This window comes from Tiliqua scincoides, chromosome 3 (assembly GCF_035046505.1).
Source record: "Tiliqua scincoides isolate rTilSci1 chromosome 3, rTilSci1.hap2, whole genome shotgun sequence".
In the NCBI taxonomy this organism is placed as follows: domain Eukaryota; kingdom Metazoa; phylum Chordata; class Lepidosauria; order Squamata; family Scincidae; genus Tiliqua; species Tiliqua scincoides.
Genome location: NC_089823.1, coordinates 79,392,417 through 79,419,985, shown reverse-complemented (window position 1 = coordinate 79,419,985; position 27,569 = coordinate 79,392,417). Strand labels below are relative to the sequence as shown.

The 27,569-nt window shown below is 43.0% G+C and overlaps 1 protein-coding gene across 1 annotated transcript; it reads right to left on the bottom strand.

Moving 5' to 3' along the window:
* Positions 1–955: 955 nt before the first annotated feature.
* Positions 956–20,242, bottom strand: CLTRN (collectrin, amino acid transport regulator). Its single transcript, XM_066622339.1, has 6 exons — positions 20,176–20,242; positions 19,047–19,105; positions 11,679–11,764; positions 6,111–6,227; positions 4,050–4,244; positions 956–1,115 (listed from the first exon to the last, which is right to left on the bottom strand). The coding sequence occupies exons 1-6, from the start codon at positions 20,240–20,242 to the stop codon at positions 956–958; spliced, it is 684 nt and encodes a 227-aa protein (XP_066478436.1).
* Positions 20,243–27,569: the final 7,327 nt, after the last annotated feature.

Here is a 27,569-nt window from a genome sequence, read left to right as displayed (position 1 = left end):
TGTAAATTGCCTAGAGTTTATGAGAAAGGCAGTATATAAATACTATAATAAATATGCGACATATGCTCTTTTTAGTTTACATTTCATATGCTCCTTTTCTGTGAGCCTCAATGAAATGAATGGCACCTTGTGGCAGATTGAAAGGATTAGCTTCTTATGGCCCAATCCTTTCAGAGGATCTCGTGATCTGCCGCTGTAAAACTTGGACCAATGGTGTAAAAGTCACTCCATTGCTCTGCAGGCTGGGCATACCAGCACAAGTTGCTAGAGGCCATGCACAGGTGCCACCACTCACAGAACTTCCCTGTCCACTGCTGGATCAGGTTGGTTGACAGCAGAGGTGGTTCAGGGACAGAATAGGGCAGGGAGTAGTCAGAGCAGGGGGGAGAATCTTGACAGAAGCAGCACACACCAAGATCCTATTCTCCCCTTCCTGAACCAGACTTAACACAGGTCTTAGGAGACCTATTGGAGCCCAGGCTGCCAATTAGGAATAGCAAAGATTTGAGTGGTCTGGTCACCCCACATAGCATGCAAAAGACTCCATCAGTGACGCTGTGTGCTATGGGCTTGCAGGGAATAGGATTGGGCCCATTGTGAGTGTTTTGGAATAATACAAAGCACATTTTGTGTTCTAGGAAAATAAAACAGCAGACAACTACATACGTAAATAATAACGAATCAATGGAGGCAAAATAATTGCTGTCATTGAACTCCTGATACAGTCAAGGAAGATTGAACAGTGGGAGCTATTACTCTTCCCATAAAAAAACTTTTTGATGAAAAGTGAATTTGGGGTGCATGTGTTGCTGTGCGCATGTGCTTATCAGGGAAACTGCCAATGGGAAGCAAAGTGCATACATTTTGTCTCCTGTTGTTCGATAATTGGCATTTATAGTTAGATAAAATGGGGCAGAGTCTCACAAAGCAGCTCGAGAGAAAAAGGGATGGCATTTCATAAGGGTGTGAACCGTTCATCATTTGCTGCCACATAGACACCGTTAATCTGGCCAGCTTTGAAGTCTAATGAATCGCAGGGAATGCCATTTTCAATTGTTAATGTAGCTTCACATTTTTCTTCTAGGTTTTCTGTTTCTTCAGGCTTCTTGTTGCGTCTGAAAAGGGTAGCGAATAAAGCAGTTATTGGCATTAAAGTGCATCCTCTAAGAAACACGAAATAAAAATAATCTCAGGCTGCAATCCTATACCCACTTTCCTGTGAGTAACTTTCCTCCAACTTTCCCCCCACTTTCCTCATTGAACACAATGGGACTTACTTCTGAGTAGACTTGCCTAGGAGTGTCTGTATGATCTCAGTTTACAACCACAACGCAATCAGACAAATTGTATGATATAGTCACAGCTAGATTGTACGCTTTAGTCTGCATGTGGGAGAAATCTCATATTATTACTTTTCTCACAAACTCCATTTTAGAAAATTAGCTTGGCTAGGAAGTGGCATCCTCACTTTTCACAAGTGAGGTGTTGAAGTGAAGGAAAGTTCAAAAATACAGTCTTCCATTTACAGCCTGAAGTGATACAGCCCAGAAAGCAAAGTCACATAAGATCCTTCTGGAAGTTTAGATCAACTCCTAGAATATGACGGGATGGATGCAATGCTTGTGCACATACTATGTGAAATGTAGACAGGAAATTGAAAAAACCAGCTTGGGAAAATGGGGGCCAACATTACAGCTAAAGGAGGAACAGGCAAACTTTGCTAAGCTCTTTCTCAATGCACTGAATAACTCTTTCTCTGAAGAGGTATTTTTCTGAAGAGCTAAGCTCTTTCTCAATGCACTTTTATCCCAAAGTCACGGCTGATTTTAACATGTAGAGGGGTGTCCAAATTTTTTGGCAGGAGGGCCGTATCATCTCTCTGACACTGTGTCAGGGGCTGGGGAAAAAAGGAATAAATTTACATTTAAAATTTGAATAAATTTACATACATGAATTTATTAGAGATGGAACTTATATGAATGAATGAAGGTCTTGCAGTAGCTCAAGGTCTATAAAAGGCCTTGCACAAAGCAAGGCCAGCCTTTCCTTCATTGCCATTGTCGCATCACAGATGTGAAACAGCAAGTAGTGGAGGGAGCCCTCATCCCACAGCTCAGGTGAGAGATCGAACAGTCGTCCTCATGCTGAGAGCAGTTGCATTGGGCCAGCATGGGCTCCAGCAAGTCTCTGGTGGGCCAGGGGCTCATTGGAGACTGGGGACTCCTCGAGGGCCTGATTGGGAGCCCCCAAGGGCCACAAGTGGCCCCCAGGCCGGGGTTAGGGCACCCCTGATGTAGAACAGCTCAATATAGCAAAAAAAAAGGAAAAATATTAGGACTGCAATGTTTAGCCATTTAATTGATTAATCAATTCAAACGTTGCAACTTATTAACAGTGTCCATATTAACCTGGCACCAGAGATTTTTCCATTGTAATTATTTTAATACAAGTATGTACAATGTCCTCAAGTGGCTCTCTTAAAGGAGGAATTCCTGTTTTCCCACACACAGGAGGGAATGCCTCTTCTAAGATGTTTGCAGAAGAAACACCAGCAAACAGCCACTACAGGGGGAAAAAAACAACACTGTACTGAGATGAAGCAGGACAGAGAATTTAATGTATTTTCTTCCTCTCTTTATGAATTAAAATGAGCTTTATTTACAGTTTGAACTTCCCTTACTGTTGCTGTCAGTTATACATTCTTGTTACACATGTATTTATTCTACAAATAAACAATACAGCACTGCATCACTGACAATTTCTTTTCCAAACTAGCCTATCACTAGTTACAATGGAAGCAGCAACCATTTTACTGGTTCCTCTCCACAGTGCTGAAATATTAAAAGGTTTTGACTTAGAAGGAGCAAGTTAATAATGTCTGTACCGTTTATTTCCAATGTCTGGTTGATTTTTGACCTTGAGGGCCATTGATTCATTGACAAAGACCCTTCCTTGTCATACGTGATGCAGCATCAGCATCTTATGGGAGATAACAAACTCAAAGTTCAGCCCCATAGTACATACTGTAACAACCTGAGTCAGGGCTATATATCAGCTATATTAGCAGCCATAAAAACAAATTGTTCTTCTGCAGATTCTTGGATGAAGAAATTTGCTAAAAATAAATCAAAGGGGGAGTGCAAGAATAAAGTCACCTCTTTGCTTACAATGTTTGAGATCAGAAAATGAAAACTTGATACAACCTCATGTCCAAATGTCTTGTTCACCTGCCTGCCCTTTCTTTAATACCTTCCAGAAATAGTTCAAGGCCATTCGCCCAAGATATAAGAAAACCCAGCTGTTCCAATCATGTGTTTAGTGTTCTATTTAATTTGACCCTTAGAAATACCCAAAGGCCAAAGGCCACACTGTTACTTTCTATTTCAAACTGACATTGTTTCCACTGTCAGTTTGTACCAGGCCCTGATGTGGCACACTCTGCACCTCTTTAATCCTCTTTAATGATGTAGTGTAGGAGAACTTGTGGCTGATACGTTTCCTTTGATCATGCAGGCGCCAAACCTGCAACTGGTGACACAGTGATGTGCAACTAACATGCCACACAGTCCAGTAGTGGACCTCCCATTGATGGAATGGGACAAATGCTCCAGGTGCAGAAACTTGCGTGCCTCTAGGATTGCATGGGAAACCTTTTGAGGCTCCCAATGCGGTTGGAAACTGTGCTTCCAGTTTCAGTAGGCTTCTATAGGCCTCAATAGGCTTCCTCAGTGTGTCCTGGAGTCGCATGAGGCTCCATGCGCTCCAGGTGGGGGGGGGGTGGATTTGCGCGCAGAGTGTGGCGGCATCCCACAGGAGGGGCACCATCATGGACCTTTGCCCTAGGGCACGGGGCTAGGGAGGTCCACCACTAACACAGTCTGTGGAAGTGTGCTAAAGTAACCTGAATTGCAACTGATAATGAAAGAGTACTGCCATTGTTGTTCTATAATCCAGTTAACTGTCATCTCTCTTTAACATCTACAGTTATTACAGTTTATTCAGCTTTATAACATTGAACCAATGCAAAAAGAACAATGCAGGATGCTCACCTCTTGCGTTGCTGGACCCCCAATATTATAAGGAAAATGAGTCCAGCCACAATGATGCAAAGAATCACACCAAATACAATCAGCCAGACTGCCACGGAACGTTCAGCTGGTGGTGCTAACGTCGGCGGGATTTTCAAGAACTGTAGTGTGTCATCAGTTAGTAAAAAGGCACTGTTGATTCGGTTCCTGCTCGTCCTTGAGAGGAATACAAAGTACAACATGTGATCCCAAATAGTTTTAACTACAAAATACAGCATATCAGGAAATTGCTATCGTGTCGACCAGATTACAAAGATATTGTTTTGCTGGACTAAGAAGCGTGGGAATGTGTATTGATAATGGGCAAAATTCAGTACACATCTCTCCTCTATAATTTTGACTAGAATGAGTGAAACATATGGAACTCACAACTGGAGCGCTGTGACCTAATTAATGAAAAATACCCCAGAGACAAGGAATTCCATTCCCTTGTCTCAAGCACCAGATTCCCATGGAAAATGTATCTGCCTATTTCAGTATTAGCTAATATTAGTATTTATATGTACAACTGCTCCTTCAATATATGAATGTTTGTATAATGTGTTACAGAATTTATAATCTTAAAGATTCATAAAGCATGCATAAGACTACAATCCTATACATACTTACTGGAGAGTAACAGCCCACCCAGTGCCCAGGGCAGCAGTGGCGCCAAAATAGCTACTGCTGCATCCAGCTGGTCTGGTAAGCAGCGCCAGGGCTACTTCGGGCAAGAGAGCATATGCTCCCTTACCTTGTGAAGCTACCAGGCAGCCCTGAAGGGCTTCGCCCCCTATTGAGCAGGAGCAGATTTGAGGTGATCCATATTGGTTCTCGCAAGCGAGAAGGGGGGATAGGATGTGGCAGCTTATGCATGTCTACTCAAAGTAAGTTCCATGGTGTTCAATGGGGCTTATTCTCAGGGAAGCATAGATGGCATTGCAGCTTAAAATTGCATCCTTATTAGGCTTCTATGTTCCTAGCTATCGGTCTTTAATTAAATACAATATTCATATATGCCACATAGATTATGTCTACATTCTAGTGATGGCCATCATGAAAATATAAGATGTGAGAACAGCATGCTACTGATGGAGAGATTTAACAGTAAATCTGCTTACAGTGAATGTTTCCAAGAACAGCCAAAACAAAGGGGGAAAAGTGCATTCCACTATTCTTACCATGGTCCAACAAATCAATAATCTCCTTTTCCACCTAATGCGGTGAAATTGGTTTTTGGGTTTTTCTGTGGAAAACAATTTAATCTGTAAGTTTAGAAGTTAATCTCTCCCAAAGAATGCATTCTCATTCATCGCCACATTCACGTTTATTCAACAAGAGGTATTATACCTCTAAAGATAACATGGTTTGTTAAAGGCAAAGTACAACTGCAAGTTAAAAACAAAGAACTATTTTCCACTGAAATCTTGTGAAAACTTTGTAGATAATCCTGCTCACAAACTCCTTGTATACAATAGGCCTGCAGGTCACAAAATGGATTTTTTTTCTGTCTTCAAAATGTTTCATGGGGAGGCCGGAGTGGTGGTGGTAGTGGAATGCATTCCGCCTTGAAGTTGTTTTTTTTAAGAGGAAGTGAGATAAAAATCTGTGTTCTATATTTGCAGATGACAGGTCATACAATGGCAGGAGTCAAAAAAATACATAGTGTACATTATCAACAGCACAATACTAAGCTTGTCTACTTAGAAGTAAATCCTACTAAGTTCAATGGGGTTTACTCCCAGATAAGCATATGCAATATAGGATTGCAGTTTAAATAATGGGGAATACTGAGTAAAAATGGGCCATTCACATTGAAAAGTTAGTGTAGGCTTCAGAAGTTTGAGAAGCATATTATCACACTTTTTTTTTCTAACCACAAGTACTATCTACCAGTAGTGTTTATATTATTTAACTATACTGTTATTATTATTATTAATTATAAAATAAAAAACAAAAAACAATTAATAATAATAATAATAATAATAATAATAATAATAATAATAATAATAATAATAATAATATGGGTGGCTACTATAGTACCTTATGGCTGCTTCCACATGACTCCTGGGAACGGTTGTCACATTTGTGGAGGAATCCATGACCACGAACCAAAATGATACCCGATCTGTCACATTGCAAAGCAACACATTGGAAATTCTGTGGATGATTTTTTGAAAAAGCAGAAATATCAGTAGATACTGAATGACAATCAGTGCTTAAGAAATTAAAAAGAGAGGTGGCCAGGTTCACATTTACTGGAAAATCAGCTCTTTCATCCTAAAGTTTTTGGGACTGAGCCCTAGACACTGTTCTACTATCTATCACTTTGTGCATTCCAGAGCTGAGACCTGGCATTGAAAACAAGTTCTGGGTCACAACAACCTTGTAAGTCATAGTGCACCAGTCCTTTAGGTTTTGCATTCTTTCTTACAGCACAGACTTTTCATTTCAGCACTTAACTCTTCCCTAGACTAGGGATAGCAAGTGGGTGCCCAGAGTTTCAACCTGATCTAGGACTGATTCATGCATGAGGTCAACAGAAGAGGTCACCTTAGGCAGCAGACTGGTGGGGGTTGTTCACCTCTGCCTGCCTGCTCATGCCACTGCTCCTTCTCATCCATGCCCTGAATTGGAAAAAGCAGAGGAGTAGGAGCATTGTTCCCTTTGAGCTGTGCGGTTACATGGCCACACAGCTCAAAATCCAACCAAGCTTGGAGCTCAGCTTTCCTGGAAGTCCATTGATGATGCTATGCATCCGGAAATGCTGTCAAGCTGCTGTACAGCTGGTAAAGGGGCCTGCAGTGGCATGGACACCTTAGGGGGAATACTGAGTAGAAGTGAAAGAAGAAATGTGGAGGAGAGTGTCTGCAACACTCTAGCTCACCGCTCACTTCCCCACACTTTCTCCTGCTCATTTTCTGTCTTACTTGTCCAGAGAGTGGCTGGCAGTCATCAGGAAAGGGTGGTAGCATGTGGCACTCAGCTGAAGCATTTGGCATACTGTTTCTGCCCAGTCCTGACCTGACCTGACCTTCCCGAAGTTCCCAGCGTAGCCACCTGATTTTACCACAACCCAATATTTCAGCTTGACCCATACAAGCCAAGACAGATGAAGCGGCACAAGGGGGAAACGCTGTGAGCACTTCTTTTGCTATTCACAGTGGGAAGGAGGGGAAATTAAAGAGTTCTTTGCCTGTTACGTGGCTCATTCAGCAGAGAATCAGTAAGCAAAGCCAAAGTTGTGGCTTTCCAGAACTTGATCCATTCAAAATATGTCCACTCTTAAAAAGATGTTGCCTACCAGGACAGCAGAGTGACTGGTTTTGCACTGATCCACAGTGACATCTTCTGGCTGATCAACAGCACTGAGCGCTTGTCTTAATTGTTATTGTTCTAGGATTGATTTTGTATGGTATGGTTTCGATATTATTTTATGGTATTTTTATTAAGGAGTATGATATTTTTATTGGGATGTAATAATATAATATACAGTATTTATATACCGCCTTTCTTGGTCTTTATTCAAGACTTTATGTAACTATTTACACCCTAATATTTTCTAGTATATTAATATATTGTAATTCATAAAACTGCAGCTCCAGTGTCATGAGTACCAGACAATTTCAGGAAAATTCCTTCCTGACTCCAAATAATACTCGGAGCATGAGCAAAGTCACTGACTGCCCAATCATATCTCTCACCAGCCCATAGCCCACTGTGCCCAGATGGAGCACTTGCTGTGTGCAGTGATGGGGCCCTGAAGAAGTAAGTAAAAATGATGTTTACTTACCTCCCCATAGCCTCCCATTTTTACTTACCTCCCTGTAGACCACCTGGCCTCCAATGTGCTTCCTCTGACCTATGCCAACTCTTTAGTTGGGGTAAGTGTGAAGTGAGTCAGGGAGCACGTTGGGCCTGGAAAAAGGGGAATAGGATCTTGGCATGTGCTGCTGCTATTGTGATCCTCCCCCTTCCTGCACCCTTCTGTCTCCAGCTTGGCCCACTCTGCATCCCCAAACTGCTCCTGGCTTGGCCTACTACCTGCCTTGAACAATCCTCCCCCATTCTTCCTCCCACTTACCTACCAGTAGCAACACAAGTCAGAGGAGGTTCAGCAATCTGCTGCCAACCGCATATGGCCTCTGGCTGTTTTCCCTAGTGGTCACAATACACAGATCAGTGGAGTGACTTTTGCACCATTCTTCTGGGCCTCACACAGATGGGTCATGAGATCTGTCAGCACAAGCCCGGGATAGGGCCGTGCTGCCCATCTTCCAGTTCAAGCCACCCAACGTCCTTTTTCCTATTGTTGCAGTGCTTGAATATCCAGAGGAATTTAGTTTTCTCCTATTTTTTTATTTTTTGCAGTCTTGGATTGGCATGTCGCACAACTGTATATATTAACAATTCAAATCAGGAACAGGTAACGTGCTCTGCAAGCAAAACACAACAGTAACTAGGAACAACATGAACAGATCTACTGCATGAATTGGGGCAGCTAAACTGCTTCTACTAGAATGCAACAACCACCCCCCAAATCCTCCACTGTAGTTGACGCCACTGTCACCTCCTCCTGTGTTTCCTTAGGAAAGAAGCTGAGCAGGCAGGGAGAGGGGGCTGAAGTGGGATGTGGCAGAGCATGGTGATCTGGAGCCCGCCTTCTGCCCCTTACCTCCAGCTCCGGCACCATTCCCTTCCTTCACATGGTCCTATTTGAATTAACAGGACGTGGAGCATGCTTTCTTAAGTAGCTGGGGGTGTGAGAAGGTGGCACTGGCTCTACTGCCATGACATGAGACTAAGCGGGAAGCGGATCAGAGCCAACTGAAGTGGCTTCCTGGCAAGTGGGCATAAAAGGGCTGACTCTTGTCAGTTGTCTACTCTCCCCCAACTCACTCCAGTCAGCCTGGGCCAACCCTGTTGTGACCAGTGTTCCCTCTAACCTGTGTGGCCACTCAGCCTCAAAGCTTCCTTCTCAGTGCTCAAGAGCCACAGTCAGGTTCCATGTACTCAAGGGGAAAGTAAGAAGGAACACTCGAGGGGAAAGTAAGAGGGAACAGTGGCTGTGACATAGATACAGAGGGGGTTGCAGGCACTTCCTGTTTCATGAATATACTGATCTTGTAGACATTCAGATGAAAACATATTAGGATGACTGAGTGACAATCAGCTGCTCTTATGGTGCTGAATAACCCATTGATAATTTTTTACAACCATTAACAATTCATTGACCCGTTGGTAGAAAAAATGATGCTGTAAGATTCCATTTATGCTAGATATATAACCAGATGTTTGTGTAAGTCAAAAAACACCCTGTTAACATGAAAAAGGAAATCAAAACTTTCTGCCAATGAATAAATGACAAGCTGTAATGGGGACTCATCTCTGATACCAGCAGATAAGTCAATAATCTGATTGCGCCATAATCAGTATGGTGCGATACTTTGATCAGCATGGCATGAAAGGAACTTTGTTTATTCCCTCAGAATGAATTCCCAAGTAAAATACACTGGGGATAGCAATTTCTTGCAATAACTCCTTAATGCAAGAGCATAGTGGGGGGTTTTCATTCTCATTTACACACTTGTACATCTAAGATAATTCTGCTGAAGTGAAGGTGAAAAGATATGCTTGGATTTTGTAGAGAATGGGCATGATTGAGCTCCCTGTTCACTTGTACAGAGAGCACTGTGTAATGCACAGAAAGGATACTGGGTCAGGTGATTATCAAGGTGACCAGATAGAATGGAGGACAGGGTGCCTGTACCTTTAACCAATTTGGGCAGGTGCAGCTCAACATGGAAGGGTTTTAAAAACTGCACCTGCCAAAATTCCCTCTTCTATACAAGGATGAAAGGTACAGACACTCTGTCTTTCATTGCATCAGTTCACCCTGGTGCTTATGCTACTAGTGCCTGAATTCAACCCTCATAAGCAGAGTGTGTGAAATCATCATACACATGCCAGCTATTTAGTTCGGGTTCCACAGTGACCTGTTGCCTGTGGGAAGCTCGTGGGCAAGAGGTGAAGGCAAACCCCCTCTCCCACCATTGCCCCTTTGCAGTGGATCAGAGGCACACTGTTTCTATGCTTGGAAGTAGCATACAGTCAACATAACTAGTAGCCAGCCATAGATTAGTCCTCCCTGAATTGGTCTAATGATCTTTTAAGGCATCTTCCAGCCCATTCCTATCCCTCCCCAACAAAGCATGTCCTGAATGCAATGGGGGAGAGGGGAGAGATCAGACAGCCAGTGAGAGGTTAGTAAAAATATTTTTTACTTACCTCCCAGTAGGCTGCCTGATAGCCAATAGGACTCTTCAGACCTACGAGTTAGTCGTAAGTTAGCTCAGAGGAGATGAAGGGGTCGAGTCCCAGCTGTCAGTCGGGGCTAGGATCACGTGCATGATTGCAGAGGTGAGTGTCCCGCCACCACCAATCTGCTGAGGTGACCCCTTCAGTTTGCCTCATGGATGGGTCAGCCTTGTAGTGCTTCATTAGACTCAAACTAGCTTAGACTATTTTAAAAGTAAATTTTAGTCTTTCTAAATGATACTTCCCGGGTCCCTTAACATTTTGTTCTTGAGTACTGAGAAAACAAGAGACATGAAAATGGCTATCAGGGAAGGAGTGGGTACCTCTTTCTGTGTATTTCTCTGAAAAGATTGGCGGTTTAAATGCGCAGCTACTGCATGCATTTTGCACTTGCTCCTCCCACCAAAGGGTTAATGTCATCTGAGTTGCAGTCCTCAATCTCACAGCAAACAAACAAGAAATCACAAGGCACCAAAGGTTTACACATTGTTTCAGTCTCTGAAGCATAGATAAGTATTGACCAATGATGACACATTCTGCCCAGCAATCTGCTTTATAGCAGGAGATAATCTCAGAAGCATCACAGGAGGGATATTCTTTAGTACAAATTTGATTTGGTCAGGGAGAGGATAAGGACATTAGAATCTGTACCACGATTATGCAAGTAGATGTCTCAGATGTGGGTATCTCACTTGCCATATATTATTTTCCATATAATTTTTTGCAACCTAAAATACATTCAAAGATGTACGGATCTATGATTTTTTAGCTGTTGCCAGGTCATGTTCTTGCAATATAATGGTGATGATAAAATGGTACCTGCTCTCTCTGACACACACCCCAAGGAATGGCTCACTGTCAAATGAAGCTTTAAGAAGAGCCATTTCTTTAGTAAAATCCAAGCCTCCCTCCCATGTTAATGCTAAATTGATACAGAATGCCATTTGTTTGTGAGGGAATTATTTCTGGCTCATAAAAAGTGCATCTATTATTATCTCAAGGGTCCTCCATATATCCTTCCAATTAGCTTGGATGATTCAGCAAGCGGAAATTGTACTACTGTTCTCTTGTGGAGTGAAACAATCACATGGTCATTCTACCTCAAAGCCTGATGAATTTTCAGCTCTGAATGAGATGGAAGACAATTACAACCAGCATTGCACACTGAAAATTGACTAGCTGTGAAACAAAGCCATCAATTAGGCAATCTATTTCCAACACTCTAGTAATGGTATATCATCCTCTTCACTTAATTACAAAACAAACTATCAGGAAAATTAAGAATACACTTACTGGGTGGTTTCTTGACCAGAATACCTTCTCATCGCAAAAGCCACCATTGCTTTAAATAAATATTCTTCGTTAGCATCCCAGGTATACTGTTAAGCAAATGAACAATTGTTATGGACCAGGAACTGGAAAGGAGAATTTTTTTTCCTCATACAAAAGTACAAAACAAAACAAAAATCCCTCAAGAACAAAGGGGAAGGCTGGTGCTTGAAAGTAATAATTTATAAAGTGAAGATTGTCCAACATGTTTTGACCAGAGAGACATTTTAATGGAATTCTAGAATACCAGATAAAACAAGTCACTCAGAGAAGTCTGAATGCTTCCTTCTCTTCAAAAGCCACCAAAACGAGTTTGGAACCAAAATGTTGCCGTATGATTTGTCACACAGATTTTCCATCTGTGTGATGGGAAGCCAGCTCACTTTCTCTTGCCCTTCCATTCTGAGTTCCTGACAGGGATTGGGGAGGGGACTGAGGAGGTTTGGGAGCACATCCTGAGACCCCTTTGGGAGATGGATTCAGTCCCCTTGCTTGACAGACTCCAAAGGCCCCTTCCCCAAGCAAGAGGTGTCTGGTACTCTATCCAGAGAGCCCTTAGAATATGATGTTGGCTCCCCCAGGATCATCTCATTCAGCTGGGTAGCAGACAGGAAAGAAAAATCAAGCTGCTGATTAGGGATTAGGTTTGTGACGGCTGTCTGAACAATGTAGGACAGGAAGATTTTACTTTGGTGGTGGCAGAGAGCTTGTCTGGCTGCTTTATTGCAAGGCACCAGAAACACCAGCAAACGACCCTGGCAGCAGGATTACTCCCCACATCTCAACAGATTGCAGCAGGACTGGTCCTTCCATGAGGTCAACTGAAGCAGCTGGATTAGGGTGGCAATGGCTCCCATCTCTGGATTGGGAAAAGGAGTTCAGAGAGGAATGTGGAGGGGAGGAAAGCGTTGAGCTAGAACACTGGAAAGTGGGAGGAGCAGAGGCTGGCACATCATGGGGTAAGGGGGGCAGCATTTGGCATGCCACCCCAGGCTTCAGGAGGACTAGGGTGGCTCTGGATTGCAGGCAGAAGGAGCTATCAGCCTGCCATAGCTGAATGCCACCCATACAATCATCAGAGGTGGTACTGAAGATCTAAAGACCTGGTGACCTGAGAAATGAATAGGGGCCTGGCTGGCTGGTCCCTCCAGGCTTGGTTCCTCAGACTGAGCCATACCACACATCTCAGCACCAGTGTACTCTTGCCTCTCCTGGTCTCACTCAGTAGATGAACGCAGCTGAATATGTCTTTTCCTTCTGGCCCTTCGGATTCTTGTCTAACACCAGTTTGGCCCTTGACCCCAGCCTGTTTGAATAGTTACTAATTCCCCTGGCCCCTTGGCTATCCTCTGCCTGCTCCACAGCTGGATGCCCCTAGTTATGCTGCTTGGTTCAAAGCCAGACCAAGGTCTGGTATTTACTTAATCTCAGTACGTTTCACACATGCGGCTGAAGAACAGCAGTTGGCAGGCTAGCAGTTTATCTAGAACAGATATCGGACGTTAAACATGCTTCCATTACAAAGACATTTTGCAGGTTTATGACTGATCGTCTCCATCCCAAGCAGTTCACAATCTAGCAGTCATCTGATGGCTTCATCACTCACAGACGTGAGTAAACAATGAGGCAGCGCAGCTCAATAAGACAGGCAGCATTTTTACTCCACCATCTGCCTCTTCTACATTGCTTATGTGGCTTCAATAGTTGATGTATGTTTTAATTTAATTCTAATGCATCACAACTACACCTGCTGCACTTTTAGGAGAAGATTCATGAATGAGACAAAAACACTCAAACATCTATCCAACATCATTTTGAAATGTGTCAGGACAATAACATAGGATCTTGAGATACTATCATCAAACTATTAAACCAGGGTTGTCATATTGGTTTCATACAGTGGGCTGATTAGCTTTCACGATGCTGCTGAGGGCTGGAAGTGATGTCATTAAGCAGAAAGTGATGTCATTAAGCAAGTCATGACCAGAAATAAGCACATTCTTCTCGCTTAGGAACTCATTAGCTGCAATTGAAAGAAGAGAAAATATGCAAATCTTGATCATATTTTCAAGATGTGGGAGAGCCCAATTCTCAAGCAGGCTGCTCTTATAGCAGTGGCGCCTCAGTACAGCTCAGCAGCTGACAACAGCTGACGATGGTGCTGGGAGAGCCAGAGGGCTGGATGAAGAGCTTCAGTGGACCACATCCAGCCACAGGCTTTATGTTTGACACCCCTGTACTAGACAATGCAAAAGGTGGATTGTAAAAGTTTGTTCACCCAATATGACCATCTTCATATTTCTGAGGTCTAAAACAACACTGGAAACTGCCCATTTTCTCGGTTGATTGGGAATATGTGTGGGCATGTGTGTGACAGCATGTAGATCACTCCCTGTGATCCAAAGTTCTGCTGCTCAGCAATCGTTACCTCTGTTTTTTGCTCTTCTGTTAGTTAAGTAATGCTAATTCAGTTGAATGCTTGAGAGGAACTTCCTCCATTCTGTGAGACTAGGTGCGAAGTGTACCCAGTCGCTCAATGATTAAACAATGTTTAATTCAGTTTGATGCAAAGTGAAGCTTTGAATAATGACCTCTGATTGGCTGGTAGAAGCCTTCACCCTGAGTAGTTGTGGTGAACACAGTTAAGATTGGTTCAAGGCAAAAATAAGTTGGCCATTCCATCCAGTGATGTTCGCAGTGGGGGGAAGGGGCAAAATGCTGTTTTTTCAGGCACCTGAACACCTGTGGAAAACACCCCTTCTCCCTCCCCTTCAGAGTCATTTGCAGCTGCAAAAGCAAAGAGGAGGAGACAGCAGCAAATGACTCTGAAGATAAGGGGGTTAGGGACTGCTTTACATGGTGTTCAGGCATGTAGCATTTTGCCCCCCTCTGGGAACACTACTAATCCCATCGCCTTATTAAATTGCTTCTGTCCAGAAAAAGTGGAACCAGGAGATTCAAACAGAGCTTTTGTAGAGGATTTCTCAGTGGCCTGACTGAACCCAATGACTTTGGGCTCAATTTTATGGGTTTTGTTTGAAGTACTGCGATAGTCCAGAAAAATGTATGTATAAAACAACACACGAAAACAGATGTGTGTTTCACTAGCTCAGAATTAAAACCAGACTGGAAGAATTTGTAACCAGAGAGGCCAGGAAGCAGTGAGTGGGTATTTCAGGGCCATAGACTGGATAGCAGAACAACCTCAAAGTTCCTCAAACTAAGCTAACAGTAACCCAAAGAATATAGATTTTATTGAATATAGAAAAACAACAAAAGGTTATGTTTACTTATAGATCAGTTGTGCAGAGGTTAAGTTGTTGAGGGTGAATGATAAATTGAAAATGATTCTATTTATTTAGACATGCACAAGTTAATTGAAGGAGGGGAGAGAGCGAGAGCCCAATCCTGAGCTCTTAGCACCAATCCACCACTGGTGCTGAGTGCCGCCAACATACTGTAAGGCACATCTGCAGCCCCACTCTTCCACATCCAGAGCCTCCGTGTCAGGTCGCTGGCCCAACATGGAGACTATTGATTCTGCACCAGCCTACGGGCTGCCACAGAATTGAGTAGCCCCATTGCAGGGCTGCTTGCCTTCCCCTGAGGAGCCTCTAGTGGCTGCCCTGTTGCATGCAGGATGCCGCGGCAGCCGTTTCGGCGCCATGGCAGTCCCGGTGCAACAGGCAGCTCAGGATTGGGCTGCCTGTCAGGACGCCAGCTGAACTGAGTTTCCTCAACCTGAGAGAACCTAACAAGAGAGATGGAAAAGGTTAGTGGGAGGTTTGAAACAGCACTGGGGAGTGGAGGTTTTTAGTTGTTGGGGAAAGAGAGGGACGGGGAGTATTTATCCCTGAGTCTGCTGGGTAGACTGGGTTATGATGCCCTTCTACAAGGCAAGGCTTACCTGCATGGATTTGGATCCCAGGGAAAATGGAAAAAAAGCAGCCAAAAAGGTAGCTCTTGGTCAGCAAGGAAGACTGTTCCTCTGGAGAGAAGGGCAGAGGATAACTGGAGACTTCCAAGTGGGAACAGCCTCTCAAGAATGGACAGCATGGAAGTCTCTACTGGAGGAAGAGCCTACTACAAAGGACAGTGTGATGTCTTCAGAAATCAGAACAGAAATGCCAGTTCTGTTCCCAGAGCAGGGATGGTTATAGGTATCTGGACAAAACTGCAGCAACTGTTACCCTGCACATGCCTGCTCTTGTTTGATCTCAGAAGCTAAGCAGGGTCAGGCCTGGTTAGTACTTGGATGGGAGACTGCCTGGGAATACCGGGTGCTGTAGGCTTATACCATAGTCTTTCAAGACTGAAGGTTGCCAATCATACAAAACTATTTGTGGACAAATATTGGAGCATCTTCTGGGTGTGCAGTCAGGAATTTCCTGGGCTTGGTTGAGATCAGGTGTGTCCTTCCAGGAGTGCATAGAAGACTTGACTGCACCCCGATCAGGGAGGCTCCTGAAGGGACAAGTATGGCAGCGTATCGGTAGCACCCATGCTTGGATTGTTGGTGGGAAAGATGTTTCAGAGAGATTTGAAATGACTCTCCAAGTGGCCTGGTCGCTGGGCAGTTAAGCTCAGTTTATGAATCATAAACTTGTGCTTGCAGATGATATTATGGTAGGGTGGGGAGCCAGACTTTGCAAGACCGTAGAGAAGGGTCACACATAGTATTAAAGCCTTCTATTCTGAACTATGGTCCTGATGAAGCATTTTCTAGATTAGAAGGAGAAGCTGTACCTCACCCCTCCAGGGAGAAGCCCTGGCTGACCCTCTGGAATGACTGTGAAGGAATCGAGATGGAATTAGGAGGGACTGTGCACGTTTTGAAAGTCCATCTTACATTACCACACCAAAGCACTTTTAAAATGTTACTTTATGAATTCTAAACCTTAAGTGGCTGGATCAATCTCCTTGACCTTGTATCTAATGATATATATATATATATATATATATATATATATATATATATATAAAAGCAGTTCCAGTTGCCAGCAAGTGAAGTATTACATGTCATTCTACTTAACTGTAAGTTGTGCTTGCTATGGAATCAGAAAATCCTGAAATCTTTTAAAGAAGGCAATGGAGACACAGTTATTTAGAAACAGAAAGACAGTTTCAAAATCCTAATCGTAAGAGCTGGAGAATGAACTGCCTTCATACTGACATCCTCTCATTTGGTCAAACTACACATGATTCTTGGTCATAGGAATTTTTTAAATCAAAAACAATCTGGATTGGAAATCTATGCAGCAGGGAAGTGGCAGCTATCTCTTTCATTGTGAGCACTTTTTGTATCAGAATTGCCTCCTCCAAGCTACTCCAAGCTTCTCCCTACAGGAAAAGAATCATCTCTGCAGGGGGGAAAAGCAGCCTGGAAGGAATGATTGCAAAAAAGAGCCTATAAGAGAAAAAGGTACGTGCTCTTTCACCATCATCCCACTTGACCTTCCATTCCAGACTGCAGCTTCCCACAACTGCTTTGGAAAAATCAAACTTGAGGAAAACATTCATGCAACCCAGCATCACAGCGTGTGGTTTGACACGGATACATCCAGAATTCAGTTGCAGTTAAACATCCCTTTTCTAAACACAGTGCCATCCCTTCAAGAGAGAAGGCAGATCTCCACACATTTCAAGGGATGATTAGATGGCAGTGCCTATTCCATTGTAGTGAGTGGGAAGGCCTTTGGGATGTTGAAACTCTGTGTGTGCACCAGAGTTTCTAAGGCCACAAGAAATTGCTGTATGAATTAGGTAGAAACTGAGATATGTCAGTAGATTGCAGTTCCATATAATGGGCTTGAGATTTGGGTTTGAGTCTGTGCACAAATGTTTTATTTCAGTGCAGTTTGTCAGGAGTTATCAAACACCTTGGAAATAAAACTCCTGAGATCAGTCTTGGCAGGAGAGGGGGGAATGCAGCAATGCAATTGCCAGGATTGCGCTGCTGGTGGGCCCAGGAGCTCTACTTCCTTCCTTCCTTCCTTCCTTTACTTACACAACGAGGCAGCAGCATCCTAGGGGTGTGGGGAGCCCTGTGGACACCTCCACAGGGCTTCCCACTGAGAATGAAAAATTTACAATCACAGCCCACTTCCACTTTTGCAGTTGCAAACCAGAAGTGGGTCACAATCTTTTATTTTTCTCTGCATGTTGGAGAGCTCTGCGGAGGTGTTCACAGGGTTCATCACAGCCCCGGAACACTGTTGCTTTGTTGTGTAAGTAAAAGAAAGCCCCCGCCCCCCCCCCCACAGCAGCGCGATCCTGGTGATTACGTCACTGCATTCCCCCTCCCCCCACCCCTTAAAGGGGTAAATGCAGAGGGACTCAGGCTCGGGCGTCATGAAGCCCCAGTTTGAGAATACTGTATTTGCTTCACAGGATAATATATGTGTGAAATGCTCTGGACACTCAGAAAGCGCAATACAAAAATTACTACTTGTTGTGTAGCTACTTGCCAGACTACAGATAACAGGGGAGAACAGAGCAGATGAAGATCTGAGAGAGCTGGAGATGAAGACATGACACTAAAGATACAATAGACAATTGTAGTTTCATGTTCCATAAACAACAGTAGTCTCATGCCAAGATTTTCCCTGTCTCCCCATAACATCTAGCCACACTTACCTGATTTGTGATGTCATCATGCCACACATTTTGCCCTGCCTCTTCTTCAAACGGTTGCCTGCCACTAGCAGAGGCAGATATAAGTGTGCCAAAATTATATGGGGGGAGGGGAGGGGACACATGACTCAGGGCTGCTGTGTTTGGTGGTAAAAGGTCTTCCCTTTCATCAGAGCAACAATGTTTAGGATCCAGATGAAAGAGTTTCAATAGCCAGCTGCTGAGAAGCAGTGCAGGACTGCAGCAGCCACCCTGGGAGAGACCAGATGTTGACACCCAATGCACTGACTTCATTGGAGATTACAAGATCACAGTACATTATATAGTAATTCAGTCCTTCAGTGGTCTGTCTCTGCCTGACAGCCAAAAGAGTGATTCCAACAGGATAAGAATTAAGTAATTGGCAGCTTCATATAGAAGAGGGTTCATCCGAAGAATATTGTACTTGAAATGATTTATGGAAAAATGAAGGCCTGACAGTCTGCTGAGGAATGCGTGCGTTTTTTTAAAGTACGCAAGCATACAATCAATGTGATTTCAAAGCATGAATGCATTTTATGTCAGAATACCTGATTGACTGATAATTTAATACAACTTTTTAGATATGTTTCCATCTCCCTAATGATGCCAATCACTTAAGTTTAGTTGGCCTCTTGTAAACATTTCATGAGAGAAAGTAGATGCTGATGTTTCACTTACTGCTTTGCCTCCCAGAGCTGTTTTGATACTAAGCCGCACTTTGAACGCATTCTGTGCATCTATTAACCAAGGGAAAAAATTATGATAAAACGAGTGATTCAAGGATATATAAACATATCAATAGTGCATTGTAACAGCCCAATCCTATCCACACTTTCCTGGGAGTAAGCCCCATTGACACTAATGGGACTTACTTCTGAGTAGACATGCATAGGATTGGGCTGTAAGACATTTCAGCTCATCAATGCATATATGTCATATATTCTCAGCATAGTTCAGGACATTCTTATATGATACAGGGTCCAGTCCTATCCAACTTTCCAGCACCGATGCAACTGCAATGCAGCCCCAAGGTGAGAACAAATGTTCCCTTACCTTGAGGAGATCTCTGCAACTGTCCCCCCATCGCAGGATGCAGCACATGCCCTATCAGCACAGTTGCAGAAGTGCTAGAAAATTGGATAGAATTGGAAGTCTCAAGCATAGTTACTTCAAACAAATTTCACTTAAATAATTGGGTTGTTTTTCCAAATAAATGTGTTTAGGATATATAGGGGCCCAATCCTATCCAACTTTCGAGCGCTGATGCAGCCATGCCAACTGGGCATGTGTTGCATCCTCTGGTGGGAAGTCAGTCACAGAGACCTTCTCAGGGTAAGGGACTGTTTGTTCCTTTACCTCAGAGCTGCATTGATGCTTGGACATTGGATAGGATTGGATCCTAGGTGTGGATGAAGAAAGGCTGCCATTACGAATGTCCTTGGGGAAAAATGGTAGGGAAATCACAGACCACTAAAACAGTGCTCAGTTCTAAACTATTTATGTATTCCTTTAGCCTATATTGTATCGTTGCTGACGAAACAAAATATATTAATCTAAAGCATTCATTAGTTACCCTACTGCGATTCTCACAGTTTTTTTAATCTGCAAAGGAATTCTCAAAATGGCAATGGCCACAAACCATTTTGTAGTCTGATCCTTTGCATATTTATTTAGAAGTAAGCCCAGCTGAATTCAAGGAGACTTACTTCCAATTAAGTATGCATTGAATTACAACCCTAGTAATTCAGCTCATCATATTTTTAAAGCAACCAGCAGTTGATGGATGAGGTACAGGATGGAAACTTACCTGGTTTGCACAGTTCAGAATAAGCAACCATAACCCAGGCGGATGCAAGCAGCAACCCCCCAAACATCCTTCCAGATTGGAAAACTCCAGGCAAAAAGAAAAAGCTTTCACTGTAATGCAGTCTTAAACTTGCAGTGACCCAGGATTAAAGCACAAAGCAGTATAAGGGAGCAATCAAGTAGAAGGTTTAATAATTAACCCCCTCCCCATTTTAGCAGTTATGGAAAGCAACTATCTTCTGCCAGGTACATCCTTTTATCTCTTTAGACACCTCAGCAAAGAATGTTAGAAATATTTAATTTTCTTTTTCAGCATATTCATATGTTATCCAGAAGTTGAATACATTGTCCTTCTGGACATGTCAAAGTGCATTCAAATCACTATTCCTGCCCATGCCATCAGTTTCCCAGCGATTGCCACACATAGAGTGTGGTTCAGACATAATGATAAACCAGGGTTTAGTGTTACAAGAAGAGCTGTGACAAGCATCAGGCACATACATTTTTCTTTCCTCTCTCCTTTGCACGAACAGAGAAGACTGAAAGCTTCATCTTTCGATTTTGGGGGAAAAAAAAATACAGGTTGCCATATGTCCCAACAAACCGTGGTTTGTACTAATTATGGTAATAAACTAGGGCTGCGACCCTATGCACACTTTCCTGTGAGTAAGCCCCACTGAACCCAGTGGGACTTACTTCTGAGTAAACATGCATAGGATTGTGCAGTAGGATCTGAGACTAGGATTTGACCCTGGTTTATTTGAACTACAGTTTGAACAAAGCACTGTTTCCCAGTGCTTCTCCATTCCCAGTGTTTTCCCAGTGCTTTCATTATCTCCATTCCCAGAAGATGATGGGAAGCAGTGGTTTATTCCTAACCAGAAGTGGAAGTTTTCAGTCTCCTCACCTTGCCTGCAATCATCACTATTTTAGACAATAATCTGAACTCAGCCTGAATCAGGGACTTGTGGTGAAATCACAAAGACAGAGCTGATTAAAATGTACAAAGCCCCCCTCCCCCATTATTTTAATAATGCTATGTGATTGCACATTTAAGAAAAGTACTTGGTCAAATTTTCAAAATTAAGATGGATTTTGAGAGTCTCAGTCTCATGAGAGTAAGAAGCACAAAATCAAATCAATCGCTTTTGTACATTCTTTGTTGTTAACTTTTTTCATACCTCCTGTCATTGCACACAGTAAACATGTAGTGGCTAGCTCTTAATCTTAGGATTAGCTGAACTTCGTATTTCCGGGCTTTGTAGTTTATGTCTGAAGGAAAGCCTTTTTCTGGAACTGTGGATTTTAAAAGTTCAGGTTTGTTTTTTTTAATTAATCAATAAACATTGCAATTTCTATGGCAGAGATTGTATATTGTAGATACTCTGTTAACAGAACCTCAAGCGCTTGACACTGACTGCTATACTGTATGATTGCTTTTAATGCCTGAACAAGATACACGTTCATGGAAATTTCCTAATGTACTCCCATTTTTATGTTGAATTGAGCATTATGACTACTTGGAAGAGGAAGAGATGGAAAATAGGACATGGTTTCTAAAGCATCCATAAATGACAGGATTTTGCATTTTATGGTGATGTGTAAACAGGAAAGGTACAAAATAGGATTTGGAAAACTGGTACAATTTGTGGTTGAGATTTTGAAGGAGAATTGCCACTTCCTTGTGTAAACTTGCCACTCATGTGCAGCCTGGGATACAGTGCAACTGCCATTGCAGAAAATATCCACATGGGAGCCACATACAGTTACGGCTTGTGAGAATCTGAGTACCACACCAGCGCATTGAAGACAGGGCCAGCCCAGCCATGAAGCAACTTACAGATATGCAGCTTGCATCAGGGTGGGTGAAGGGCCGTATTAACCCATGACCAGGCCCCTAGTCTCTCAGGTATTTTGGGCCCCCTATGGTACTCCACTGAGTGATTCTTTTCCAAACCAGGAAGTGCATAACCAAGATAGGGAAGAAAGTAAAGATTTAAGGGGCTTTTTTTTCTTTTGGAGTGTGGTGAAGGTGCTGGCAGCAGCTCAAGGATGGCAATGGAATCACTTGTGCTGACCCTGATTCCAGATCCATAAACTGCCAATGTGGATACACTTTCAGCATAGCCTGATACACAGAGCACAACTGTTCATCCAAGCAAGCCCCTCTGGCCAATATGATAAAGAAAGTAAGTGGCCTTTAACTTTCAGACTGAAAACTTGTCTCATCAAAAGCAGCAACATAGTCCCCATCAGAGTTACAGCTGGGGTATTTAAGGACCAAGCACTGTCAACGTTTCTGTTACTGTTTGTGTGATAGTGAGGAAGTGTTTATGTATTCCTTAATTCATTTCTATCTTGCCTTTTACTGGGTAGTCCAAACAAACAAAACCAGGTTTAAAAGAGCCATTTATTTGTGACACAGTTCACAAAGGAGCAAGTCAATGGGCAGGCTAATGTTGGTCTTTCAAGCAATTCAGAGCATGGCTCCTGTTAAACATCACTTGCTGACCAAAAACAACATATCCATCCCACCTTTCTTCTGTGTAGAATGTAGCACATGGTTCACAGTACACAAATAATGACTAATAGCAATATTATTTGCAGGGAAGCACCTCTACAGATCAGAGGTTAGAACACAGCTATCATGCATGTGCTTGACCAAAGTAAAGGGATACATTTAATGTTCAGGGCTCTAGCATAGCTAGAAGGGGAGCGGCACTCTAACTTTTGCAGGGAATCTCCCTGCTGCGTGTAAGCGGCTCCTGCGCTCCCCTTTGGAGCCATGTAGGCGGGGGGGGGGGGGGAAACAGAGGTGAATGGCTCCCAAGGGGAGGGGAAAGAGTCGCTTGCACGCTGCAGGGAGGCTCCCTACAAAACGTAGTGTGCCGCCCCCCGCCAGCTATGCCAGTGGTTCAGGGGTTATTTGGAAAATTGTGGCTTCAAGGTATGTAAGTGTAATAAAAGTAAGGACCTCTGATTTGGTTAGGTTTCTACTTTTTTAAAGCTCCTTTAGAACAAATTAAAGGAAGAAGTTAGTTCAGGGTGTAAGCCAGATGAAAGGTGAGGTGAAAGTGAGTGACCAGTGATTGGACTAAAGCTCCCCATTCGTCTCTTGTTCCCTTAATCTTCTGCTTCAAACAAAGACATAGAAGTGAGTTTATAGACTTGTGTTATCTCTGTAAATAAGTTCAGGACAGAAGGAAGGGAACATATCTGAGACTAAGCAGAACAGACCTTTCGGAAAGTGACTTTATTCATGCTTGTGTGCCACTCTGTTTGTTCCCCACCTGCTCTTTGTTATAAGCCTTCAAAACATGGATTTATATTTTGTTTTCCCAATAGTCCAAACCCATCCCTGTGGCTTTAGTTACCAATTAAAACGTTTAATAGTAAAATCCTTATATTCTCTTTAAAAATGGAGTTGCCTTGCATAATGATTTACTTTCACTTCCCCACAGTATATTTTTTAGAATCCAAAACAGAATGTAAAAAAAAAAAAGAAATTGATTTTACTGCAGCTTAGTACTAATGGATTCATCTGCTTCTGTTTACTCATCACAGCCCCCTAAGTATCAGTCAAAAGCAGGAACCGGGCTGCTGTTATTTGCACAGCTGTCATTTTATTTATTTATTTAATGTTTCTCTTTTTTATACCACCCTTCCTCCAAGGAGGGTGATGTACATGGTTCCTTCCCTCCTTTTGTTTTCACAACAACCCTGTGAGGTAGGTGAGCCAGAGAGATAGTAATTAGCCCAAGGTCACCTAGGAAGCTTCATGGCTGAATGGGGATTTGAATCTGGATCTTCCAGATTCATCCCAAACCAGTACATATTACTTACATATTACATAGAGCCGGTACAGATCCTTGCTCTATGTAGTATAATTACATATTCTCTCTCTCTCTCTCTCTCTCTCTCTCTCTCTCTCTCTCACACACACACACACACACACAACTAACCATAAACTAGCAATATGAAAATAAATAGTAATTTCCTGCTACTGAGCCAAGATGTTGAGGTGTAAATGAGGACAAGTCAAAGGATGAGAGGATTCTCGCAGGTGCAGCTTATTGTGCTCCCACATGCTCCTTGGTTAACAAGGACTGTCCTTATTTTCTGTACCCACAGCAGGTATATCACAGACCCTGTCCTGCCCTAGTTTCCCTTTAGAGAGATTTTGTGATGCCTTTTATTTCATCCTTGACCTTTTCCTTATCATCTGCCCAACAAAGAGTCCGATAAGGTTTGCTGTTTGATTGGTTCTAATAAAGGCACAGGGTATTGCCCTACATTGTATTGTGGATATTTTGTTTTTGCTGTTGTTCTACTCAGTGATTTTTAACCTTTTTCATCTCATGCCACACTGATAAGGTACTAAAATTGTTAAGGCACACCATCAGTTTTTTGACAATTGGCAAGGCACACCATGCTGTTGGTGGGGACACTCACATCCCTAATGACCCTACTTATAAATGACCCTCCCCCAAACTCCTACGAGGGTCGCCCAGAAAGTAATGCACCACATTTTTTTCTTCAACAATTATTTACTGAACACAATGAAACTTACACACAAGAAAGAATGATGTTTCTTCTACACTCCCTATTTTTCCACGTAATCTCCGTCCAGTTCTATGGCCTTCCTCCAGCGAGACACAAGGGCATGTATGCCCTGTCGGTACCACTCCTTGTTCTGGTCACGAAGCCATTTCTGCACTGTGCGAATCACCTCTTCGTCATCCTCAAAATGTCTTCCGCGAATGGCATCCTTTAATGGCCCAAACAAGTGGAAGTCTGAGGGAGCTAGGTCAGGGCTGTAGGGTGGATGGGGTAACACAGTCCAACCCTGTTTAGTGATGTGTTCTGAAGTCCTCAAACTTGTGTGAGGCCGAGCGTTATCATGTTGATATCACGCCTTCTAATGGCCTCACCCTCTGTGCCCTCTGTGCCCAGCGACTAACCGTACTTCTGTCAACTGCAGATTCTCCATAAACTGTACACAAACGTTTGTGAATGTTCCCAACACTTTCTCCGCAGTGAGAAATTCAATGACGACACGCTGCTTGTAATGTACATCACTTACAGACGCCATTTCGAAACACTGCTGCAGCTACGCTATCTGTCTGAAGAAACCAAAAATTTGTGTGCGCACTCCTGAAAATTCAAATAATGTATATCTAAAGTTTCGCATTCGTACCATTACTGTAGGCTGAGAAAAAAAATGTGGTGCATTACTTTCTGGGCGACCCTCTGCACACCAGTGTGCCACGGCACAGTGGTTGAAAATGGCTAGATGCGTCACCGTTGCCCACCAGCACCATGATTTTGTGCTTGAAAATGTTGCATTTGGTCACCCAGGAAAGGGACTTTAAACCATGGAGCAGGGGTGCTCAATAGGTGGATCGCGATCAACCGGTAGATCGCGAGGCAAAATGAGTAGATCACGGAGTGCCGACCCCCCCCTTCAGGTGCCTCTGGGAGGAAACGCTGGGAGTAAGGCCCATTATACTCAATGGGGCTTACTCCCAGGTAAGTGTGGCTAGGATTGCAGCCTCACATCCTAATCCTAGGCATGTCTACTCAGGAGTAAATCCTGTTATACTCAGTGGGGCTCAAGGTACACCAACATACATTGTACACATAAATGTTATATGTTATGATGGCGTGAACATTGTAAAAAAAAACTCTGGTAGATCTCCGGGCCTTGCTGGGTTTCAAAGTAGCTCTCGAGCCAAAAAAGTGTGAGCACCCCTGCCATGGAGTATCATGAGAAGAAAAATTGGAGATGTTGAAGGAAACCAGGATGGTTGCACAAGAGCTTTCTGAAAAGCTGGGAAGCAAGAAGTGCATGTGTAAGAAGCAGGAGGAGGGAGCGATAATAAAGATACACTGCATAGCTTGCATTGGCCAGGTTAGTGTCAGGAAGGCCGAAGCACAGAATGTCAATACCTAGGAAGATCCTGGACCAGATTATTAAGTAAGATGTCTCTGATAACTTAGAAAACTTAGGGTCATTTCTGGGAGCCCAGCATGGATTTGTCAAGAACAAGCTGTGCCAGATTAACCTTATCCCCTTTTCTGATAAAATGAATCGCCTAGTATAGGGTTTCTCAACATTTCCCCCCTGCTGTACCACTTTGCATGGTCCACCTATTGGAACTACCAACAGAACTAACTGGCAAAGATGTCATCACCAGTTACTTCTGATTTGGGAAGCCAGACACAATGCAACAAACATTGGTAAGAAGTTCGTGGCGAGTGGGAGGGCTTTTCTGAGCACTTGAAAAGCACACGCTGGAGCTCTGCCCACTGAATCAAGCCTCTTACTGCTGCCTGTCATGTTGCATTGCTGGTCTTGCTGCCAGGTGGCGGGAGTATGGGGGTCGCATGCATACCACCAGACACCAGCTCAAGTACCACCGGTGACTACCACTGATTGAGAATCACTGGCCTAGTACATTGTGAGGACTCTATGATCATAGTGTACCTAGATTTTAGCAAAGCATTTGACAAAGTCTTCCGTAATGTCCTTGTGAATAAAATGGTAAAATACAGTTGGCCTGCATTATCCATGAGGATTCTGTTCCTTGAAACCCTGTGGATACCAAAATCTGTGGATGTTTGAATCTGTGGATTTCTGGTGCCCTTTAAGCCTCCAAAGGCTTTCTAAAGCCCACAGAAGTCATGCATGTCCACCCGCAGCCTCTGAGGGCTTCAGTACGAAGCCTGGAGCATTTAAAAGAGAATTTCCAGTTTTCGATGAAAACAAGTAATTTAAGTACAGTTTATTTGCAGTTTTTTATTATTTCATCATTTAAATTTGCTGAAGGAGAGTTGAGGTATGCATTCTATTATGCAATCATCTTTGATTAGTGGCTTTCTGCAAAAGAAAGAAAAGCAAAACTCTTGAGACAAATATGGGCTATTTAGCAGAAGTTGTTCTTGTTCTGTGCTCCTTTAAACACCTTTGGAGTGGAAAATCCCAGGACAATAAAAGATTTACTGCCAGATAAGTTAATTAACAGCTACACCCAGACTTAAACCTAGCTGTTGTATTTGACAAATTAACTGTTTCAAATTCTGGGGGAGTTAATCACTATAGCTTTACTCTAAAAATTAACTTCCTGGGGGCAAAAAGTGTAAACATATTACTGTCACTATTTAATCACTCATAGAATGTTACCAAAGATTTTAGAATACTCATCTTATAATGTGCTTGTGTAAACCCCTGACAGATTGGAGTCACATGAGGTTCCCAGTTGGGGGGACGAGGACACTGACTGCAATCCTAACCACACTTTCCTGAGAGTAAGCCCCATTGAACAAAATAGGACTTACTTCTGAGTAGATCTGGTTAGGCTTGTGCCCCAAGTTTCTTCAGGCTGCTGGCTACTG